This window comes from Cannabis sativa, chromosome 4 (assembly GCF_029168945.1).
Source record: "Cannabis sativa cultivar Pink pepper isolate KNU-18-1 chromosome 4, ASM2916894v1, whole genome shotgun sequence".
Lineage (NCBI taxonomy): Eukaryota > Viridiplantae > Streptophyta > Magnoliopsida > Rosales > Cannabaceae > Cannabis > Cannabis sativa.
The window spans coordinates 51,435,549-51,445,190 of NC_083604.1; the positions used below are offsets into that span (position 1 = coordinate 51,435,549).

Sequence of the window (9,642 nt, forward strand, 5' to 3'; positions counted from 1 at the left end):
GTAAAATTGGTACAATATTTAAAAAAAGAGGTAAATATAATAGACTTTAAAAAAGAGGATAAAAATAAAAGAGGACAATATAAAAAAGATATAGAGTGTAATTTTCTCTTGAATTTTGTGGTCTAATTGGATTGGATGTGATGATGATTTTTCAAATCCAATATTAATTGAATTAGATTCCATGAGGAAAAAAAGGTTGGATTAGATCCATGTCTAACCTAACACAATGAGTATAATTATTTAACCGTTATGGTAATTTTTAGCAAGCCTTAGGGGGCAAAATTAAATAATGGAGAACAAAAATGCTAATTATTTAAAAAAAAAATGATAACAATCGATTGAAATATAAGGACATTAGGGAAGGGAAACAACCAACGAGAGAAGCTAATCGAAGAAGAAAGAAGAGAGAAGAAGAGGGAGAAATAAGGAATGGCGAACTACAAGAAGCCACTGGGAGCGACGGGAGAGTTCTTCAGGAGGAGGGACGAGTGGAGAAAGCACCCGATGCTTACTAATCAATTCCGCCACGCTACTCCCGGCCTCGGCATCGCTCTCGTCGCCTTCGGTGTCTACCTTATCGGTGAGCAGGTCTACGACAAGCTTTATGCACCTTCTTCTTCCTCCCACACTCACCATCAAACATCTACTTCCTCCGCTTCCCACTGAGCGTGAACACTTTGAGGTATGGATCTTCCTTTTTTTTTTGACAGATGCAAATTTAGGGTTTCCTTTGCTACTGCCGATTGACCTCTTTTTGGCTCTTGTTGTATTATCTGAATCTGCGAAGTACTGTTTTATTTGTAAACTTTTTTTTTTCTCTTTGTATTTGTCTGTTTTTTTTTTTTGAATAAATCGTGTTGGGGTTTTGACATTTCATGTGTTTCAGTTTACATGCATCGAAGAATTGGGGATTTTGCATTTGATTGTAGAATTAAGGACGTTGTCTGTACGCACTTGATCGCATTATCTTAATGAAAATTGAGTAAATTCTTCGAGTAGCCCTTTGCATTATTCGATAGAATTCTTTTAATACATGCGGATATTTCGAGATGGAACCTATCTTTTTTAGCTTTCAAAATTTTATTGTGTCCTTATCGATGTTATTGTGAAGTTCAAATTTTGGTATCCTTTTACATTTTTTTTTCTTTTAGATTTGATGATGTTATTAACGGTTAAAAATGGAAAATGCTACAATTTCTATGTGATCCCAAATGTTACAATACAGAACCCTGGCCCGTAACAATGCTGAAAACAGTTTGCTTTTGAATTTTTCGGGTATTAACACCCCATAGTATATCTCTGTTGGTTGGTCATTCTTAGCACAATTGTAGCATTAATTTGATGGCTTAAAGTTGGCAATCTTATCATAAAATGGTTTGTGGCAATGCCCATATGTATCTGGTGGCTGGTTAGTGGTGTAGGATATTAGATATAGCGTGGAGTTGCAGCTTATTTGGGTTTACATTTTTTATTTAGTTTAGTTTAGGTTAATGAATCATGCGAAGTTCTGGTTCTTTTAACAAAAATCAATAATGCATATCGACTGACATAGTATTTGTAAGATACATTATGTATTTGGGTTGTGTAGCTGCTCATATATTTGTTTGCAGTATACATATACTGTTTGATTTTGCCTTGGGTTTAGTACAGTGGCTATTGCATGAGTACTTATATTCCTTAATACTCTTGGATTTTACACCTGTGCTGTGTTGGTTTGTAAATTTTATCTTAATGCATAGATGTCACACTAACCTACCCTGAAGAATGAATGATTAGTTTCTCCCTCTGCTTTGCATAGTAGATACTAACTCAGGCCAGCTACTGAGAAAGGGCTTCTTCTTTGTAACCATCATATTATAGAATGTATAGGTTCTGGTAGATTTAAAGCATCTGTGTGGAAAATAGATGATATTGTTGTCAGTGGCATATAATTTATAAGTTCTGATAGATTTAAATCATTGTTATGGTGGATGATATTGCGTTCAGTGTATAAGAGAGCAAAATATATAAGTATGACAGAATTGGTCTGCGAGATAAACATTCGTATCTCATTTCTATGAAAGAGGGTTTGAGTTTGATGCATCATGCATGTTGCTGAACAAAATTAGCATGCTAATAACATGGCTGGATTTAGTTTTCAAAGTAAAAGAAGAGTTGCTACAGGTGATTTAGAAGCATCGGACGTGTGTGTAGTAATTTAGATTGAATCCTCTGAGTATTTAATAATAATTGTTTGCTCAAATAATTAAATAAATTATGCCACTTTTGAGGCTAGTTCAAGTGGTTAGTTGTGAGTATGTGTCTGGCTCGTCCTCAATTCAAGTCCATGTAATCTATTTAATTAAATAGATAAAAGAAAGTGCATTATCATTATAAATTAACATTTAAACCCAGATTAGGTTTTCCATTGGTTTCATATGGTCTTTTGTTTCTGATTTATATTGTGCTGTAGTTGATGAATGTGTGTTATCGGTAGATGATTGCCTTGTTTTCCATTTAATTGATATGCAGTTTCAAAAAATTTCTCCTATCTGTGCAAATAGTTTAACTAATTCTAATTTATATTATATATTATTATGTGTATATTTTCTTTTTTGTTTTCTTTTTTTTTTTTGCTATGCAATCGGTTCATCTAATTCTGAAAAAGAAAATCTGGGTGGACCGTTATGGTTGGCTTGTGAATGAAACTCAATTTTTTATATTATAAGAAGGGAAGAAGGAACACATATTATACAAAAAAATACTTTTGGTCAATGTTGACAAGTAGGTAATTGGTTTTGACTTGAAATGTATCTTATTAATATAACTAATAACTATGACTTGTGCTGCATGAGTATTATCATTGTTTGGGTGTTCACATGTGTATATGTATTTTGGGATGAGTTGCTGCAAAGATGGACGTTTCTAATTAGTTGTGTGTCTATTTGTCTGTGTTTATTTTGAGTTTGAGTTACAACTAAGATTGACCTTTCATATTATTCATGTGATGTGAAAAAGAAAATGGATTTGGCTTCTGATACACTCTAGAGGTATGACAAACTTAATGATTTTTATTGATAACAAGAGCACATTACCTTCAGGGTTCCCAAGCCTTCGAGACTATCTATTCCTCTCGAAGGCTTGTCTTTGCTAGGTTCATTTAAACTAAACTATTAGCTGTCTGGGATTAACAGAAAAGATATAGCCTGCCAATAGGATTGGGAGAAGTAGTGGCTTACTTGGAATTATTATTTAACTAGCTCCAGATCAGCAGCCATATTACTAAACTAGTTAGTGGCTTTTGTCTGCCTAGAATATGTTATATGTACCAATGGTCCAACAGTTTCCCAATGGGATAGGGTGCTTTTTTTATCGACTCTTTGGACTACGGTGGCAAAGGATGTAGTGGTTTGCACCTTTTTGCTACTGTTATTAGTTGAAGGTTTCAGTGTCCAATTAGATTTTCTTTATAATCCTTTATTTTAAACCTCTGGGAATTATGTTTCTGGATTTTGCATTATCTAAATATTTTTATTATTTTTAAAAAGCATGTTTATTCATTATTCATGTGGATGTGGAATTTGTTAAGCTTCTATGAGCTCGACTGAGAAGGTGGTTTTAAAGTGTGTGCCTTGCTATCTTAGAATATAATAAATACCCGTGTGTATGTTCTTTCAATTTTTCTTTTGTTTGCTCCTATCTGCTCTTTATTTTATGCTTTTTTTTTTTTGACAAAACATCGAATATTGCAGCTGGATGCGTCGGGGAAGGATTTGAAGCTTGGGCTTGTCATCTTCAGTGCCCTTTTTCTGGTTTGGTCTTTTAGTAATAAGCTACTTATTCACAAAGCATTTGAAAAACTTGAAGTTTGTGAATTTAATAACATAGAGATTTATTATGTTGTTGCGATTGTTATCCTGTTTCTTCTTTTGACTGGTCAAGTTATCTCATCTGTAAAGAATCATTGCTGTTAATTTCTTGGGTTCCAGATCCTTTTATTCGTTTTGAGTGTTGTTTTGGTGAAACGTGTAGATAGATGGTTTTAAAGTTCCTTTGGGTTAAGTATTTCATTTGTGGTTCCTCTGGTTCTTGGTGCACAGGAACTTAATAAGAGGGAAATAATCATCGTTGGGAAGCATGATTGCTATGCAGAATTTATAAAGGGATCTGAATGAAGTCAGTTCCCATTGACGCCTAGAGAACAAATTCCACACTCCAAATTGGTCACTCTTATTACTAAGCATCATTATTTCAATGCCTCAATTATCAGGACATGAATTCCAGAAGCATTGTTAATTCAGTGATTTTTTTTTGGACGTAATAAAGGCTTCAAATCTTTCATTCATATCTCACTTTGTGAATAATAATCAAAATTATATCACTTCTCATCCCCTCTATAACTGAAAATAGACAAAAAAGTAATAGTTGTTCCAGCTTTCTAATATATATCTGAGGGAATAATAATCAATGAAGCCATCTTTATCAAAATATATTTGTATCTCTATATTAAGCATGGATAATGGTCCACACACTCTTCCTTTTCACCTGCTTTCAAAAAAAAAAAAAAAAAAAATTCTTTTATTGGGCCACATGCAACACATTTTGTATTTCACATGTATTATCATCTATTTAAACAAAAGGAAAAGAAAAATAACTCTTTTTAGTGGGCTACGTGACAGTTTATTCATAGGGCTATTTACAAAAATATGGAAAAAGGAATTAAAGTTTTGATAAATATGGCATGTAAACTTAATTGCATTAAATATGGTATTTTTTCAAAAATTACTTTAAAATATGGGAAAATCATTATAGGTAAAAAAAAAAGCCATAAAAAACTATAAAATTGTGGTTCATTTTTTGTCATATAAAATAACCAGTTATTTACACAAACACTGTAACTATAAATTTTTTTTTTACCAAAAAAAAAAAAAAGAACTTACTGAAGCTAAAACAATAGTAATATAATTTTGTTAAGGAAATAAATTAAGATAGCAGTTTATTTCAAGTAATCAAACCATTTTTTTAATGAAAAACCCAATTACATAGTTGTCAAAACACATATATAAATTTTACATGTTTTTAATAAGTTTAAAAACTTGATCATCAACCCACTATCAAAATTAATGCCAAAACTAATACCAGCACAATACTAATATTAAAACCAGTTACAAACTTCTCAGAAATTTCAATATTAGACCATCAACACACTACCAAAACATTAACTATCCACTAAACAATAATATTAGCCGCAAAAGAAGTAGAAAATAGAATAAGAGTAAATTGCTAGAGTTGTTATCTTAATGAAAAAAACCAGTTATGTTATGGATGTCAAAAATTATAAATAAATTTTACATACTTGTATTTTAGATACTGTATGGAATATTGAACAAATCAAATACAATACCAAAATAAAATTAGTTAAAAACTTCTCAAAAGCTTCAAGACTTAATCATCAACCCAGTCACTATCCAAAATAGTCATTATCCACTAAAATAAAATATTAACCGCAAAAAAAGTAGAAAATAAAATGAGAATATTCGCTGAAGTTGTTATCGTTATCAGATTATCATCAAAAAATTCGTCGGAGTTGTCTTCATTACTGGAAACTCATCATTGTTAGACATTGGAGTTGTAACTGGTGTTAGACGTTGGAATTTGATACACTGAAACCAGTTACAATAATCAACTAATTAAAACTATAACTGAGAAACCAATTATTTAAACCAACCGAATCAAAAACTAAAATATTAGAGCCAGTTACGTAAAACAACAAAAATTATAAATAAATAGGGAAACCAGTTACCAATACAACCTAAAACAATCAAAAGATAAATTGAAACATAAAAACTAGTTTCCTTAAAAAAAAAATAAACTAATAATTAAATTGCATAAACCAGTTATATTATATAAATTGAAACATAAAAACTACTTCTTAGAAGAAAAAAAATAACAATTAAACTGCAAAAACCAGTTACATTAGATAGCTAATTAAACAAAACTAATAATTAATATATAAACAAAAACATAAGAAGCCTAAAACAATAAAATGATGTATTGAAACACGAAATAGCTAGTTAATTAAAAAAAATTAAAACATACCACAAGAGAATTCTTAACATATAAATAAATTTAAATTATTGAAACTAGTTATGTTAAACAACCAATTAAAAAGTGACACAGAAAAATTAGTTACATAAAGTAAGTACATTACGTAAATCTGACACAGTAAAACCAGTTTTCTAAAATAACAAAAGAAAAAATGAAACTTAAACCTCAATTACGTAAAATAACATACCAACAATTAAACACAGAAATCAGTTATTTAGTACAACCAACTAAAAAATTGAACATTCACGAGAAGATAAATTAAAACAAATTAATATATTTTAAAAAAAATGCATACCAAAGATGAATCCTTAAAATTTGGATCATATTCATTTTTTTTTTCCTTTTTTCTTGTGAATAACCTTCCTAATAATTTTAATTTTAATTAGAGGAAGTTTCTTCTCAGAATCAACACTTGAATCTTTAGCAACATCTTTCATTGTATCCTTATTAGAGGAATCATATTCCATTTGAACAAAAGACAAAAAATAAACTAAAACCAATTTCATCTTACAACAACAATTAATATTATACAAAAGCCAACAAAAATGAGTTTTGTCACCCAAAACAATGAAGTGTGAGAACCAATTTCGAGCCTAGAAATAAAATAATAAAAAAAAAAAACATAAAATAAAAATGTACAATAACATCAAAAAAATAGAACAACCCCATTACATAACCCTTAAAATCTGTGAAACCAATGTCAAATTTGTAAAGCATGTGAAACCAGTTCTGCATTTGTGAACCATGTGAAACCAGTTTCGACCATATGAAAAATCATAACAAAAACATAAATGATAAACAATAAAAGTTAATTGAAACTAATTTCATTAGAAACCAAATGAGAAAAAAAACTACACACACAAATACAAAAAATAAAAAATATTGATCACAAATTAATATAATCAAAGCTACACACAATACACAACAATAATCTAAAAACAAAATATAGGTGTGAAAACAAGTTTTAAACCTCATTACAGAACCCTCAAAACCCGTGAAACAAGTTTCAAACTTGTGAACCTTGTGAAACCAGTTTTGACCCTATGAAAAATCATAGCAAAACTTGTGAAATCATAACAAAACCAATTTCTGCAATATCAACATAATAGATTTAAATCACTTAGCATAATGTCAATTAGGCCAAGGACCCTTAGAGCAGAAAAACTTAACCAGAGACAAGCAAACCAAACTAATAAATTTCACACAAGCAAACCAGCCCTCTGACATACACAAACTAATAAATTTCACAACCAAAAACACAAACTCAGTATCTTTCTATCAAACAACATGAACAAACTTGTTCTTGTTGTTTTACAACCACAACTAAGCTATATAGTAATAATAGATTAATATAAAATTATGATTGATTATATAATTAACAGAATCATAGTATACAACCAAGTGAAAAGTTTGTTCTCTTACTTAGTTTTGCCCTACAAATAAGACCAAATTACAAATTGAAAATTGTTATTAGTTTTGCCCTACAAATAAGACCAAATTACAAATTGAAAATGTCATAACAATGACAACAAATTAAAACCAATGTATACACAATTAGTGTCAGGAAAATCTTAAATTTAAATCCATTCTATTTAATTCAACTGTGTTATCTCTATTTTTGCAGAAAAACTCAAAATTACAAACCCAATTAAACCCTTCAACATTTTCGAGCAACCAAACTATAAATTAAACAAAATTGAAGAACAAGAAAGAAATGCATACTGTAGCAGTGTATCATACCATAAGATCACTGCAGTGTATCAAGCCCATCCATCTTCGATGAATCTTCTTTGCAAGAAACTAGTTTTTGAGGACAAAATGAAGAAATATAATACAATCTAAATATGACTTAAGTAATTATAATAGACCACTATGGATAAAAACATACAAGTTTTTCAACCATATTTTGGCTGTTAATTATTAAATTATAAAACACTTAAAAACATATCTAACTATATTATACTTGAATCTTTTCAATGTAATACCCAATTATCATGTAAAGACTAAAAACTAATATACCAAGTAACACAAACTATTATCATTATATATAAGATTCTGCCTAAATAATTTGTCTCTTATATTAACTATTTTATTACTATACTCAAAGTAAACATCATCGATCCATGAACTATTTTAGCCTGTGGAAATTGTTTAAAGAGAACTATTAACCCTAATAAATAAGAAACAAAAATGCATGTAATCGTGGGCATGAAATTAAATTAAAAAATGTTGGTTTGAAAATAGAGTATAATAAATTGATTGATGTTAATAAATTTTCAAAATCAATTACTCACTCAGTACTTGTGTTCTCTTCTTGAAGGGCAATTGCATAAGAGTTGATCAGTTGCTCACACCAAATACTTATGATATATCATTTTCATCTGCTTGATAGTGAGTTTCATAGTGAAAAGCTTGTAGAGAAGGCAAAAGGTAGTCGCAGTGGTCGAGAAGGGATTTGGTCACCAGAGATTGCATTGATCGGTGGTCACAGAGAGAGAAGAAAGGAGAGAGGCAGCGACTGAGCAGTGTGGCCTTCAGTTTCAGTCCGATTGAAGAGAGAGAGAGAGAGAGAGAGAGAGAGAGAGAGAGAGAGAGAGAGAGAGAGAGAGAGAGAGAGAGTAGCGTTTAGGGTTGAGATTGTAATTCTTTTTACCTAAATATGGGTTTTAAAAATTAAATTTATAAAAAAGTGGCAAAAAAAATACCATAAAAAACCTTAAATTGGACAAATACCATATAAGGGTGGTAAAGTTAAAAAAGCCATATTTATCAAAGTTTTTTATAAAATCCCATATTTGGTGTAATTTTCACTTATTCATACTCCACTTCCATCTATTTCACATTCATATTATGATATTACTCAATATTTATAAAAGCAGCTCTATATTAAAAGCTTCACACCTCATCTTTTTTACTGTTTTATTTTGTCAGCTGCTTTATTCACTCATTTTATATGGGAAATTTGATTTTCTATACTTAGAAAATCTTAAAATTTTTTTCCTAAACCAATAATTTAAACCCTAAAAAAACTATACCTTTTTTTTCAAAACCCCAAAAATACCCTCAAACTCTCACAACATCTCTCTTTCTCTCTCTATCTCGGCATCCCACACCCCAGGTCCGATGGTCGGACAATGGGGTCCGATGGGGTCCGACCAATCGGACCCATCGGACCTGGTTTTTTTTTCCTTCTTCATTCGATTTGAGAGAGACTTAGAGAGAGGGGGTCCGATGGTTGGACCATGGGTCCGATTGGTCGGACCCCATCGGACCCCATGGTCCGACCATCAGACCTGGGGCTTTTTTTCCTTTTTTTTTTTTGCTTTCGATTTGATGGACCGGCGGTGAAGAGGGGGCCTGGGATTCGTGGGCTTCGACCGCCGGTGATGGGGGGCTTGGGATTCGTGGGACCGGCGGTGAACTGGGCTTCGACCGTCGTTCGGGTTGGGGTTGGGATTCGTGGGTGAGGGTGGTTCGGGTTGGGGTTTTCGTGGGTGAGGGTGGTTCGGGTTGGGGTTGATCGTTGGTGAGGGTGGTCGACGACTGTGGGTGAGG

At 31.5% G+C, this 9,642-nt stretch overlaps 1 protein-coding gene across 1 annotated transcript; it reads left to right on the forward strand.

Moving 5' to 3' along the window:
* Positions 1-341: 341 nt before the first annotated feature.
* LOC115714140 (NADH dehydrogenase [ubiquinone] 1 beta subcomplex subunit 3-B-like) lies at positions 342-3,980 on the forward strand. Its single transcript, XM_030642701.2, has 2 exons — positions 342-682; positions 3,732-3,980. The coding sequence occupies exon 1, from the start codon at positions 430-432 to the stop codon at positions 664-666; it is 237 nt and encodes a 78-aa protein (XP_030498561.1). The 5' UTR covers positions 342-429; the 3' UTR covers positions 667-682; positions 3,732-3,980.
* Positions 3,981-9,642: the final 5,662 nt, after the last annotated feature.

What these genes read in the sequence shown, in the direction of transcription:
- LOC115714140 (XM_030642701.2), top strand. Translation starts at nt 430, where the DNA reads ATGGCGAACTACAAGAAGCCACTGGGAGCGACGGGAGAGTTCTTCAGG.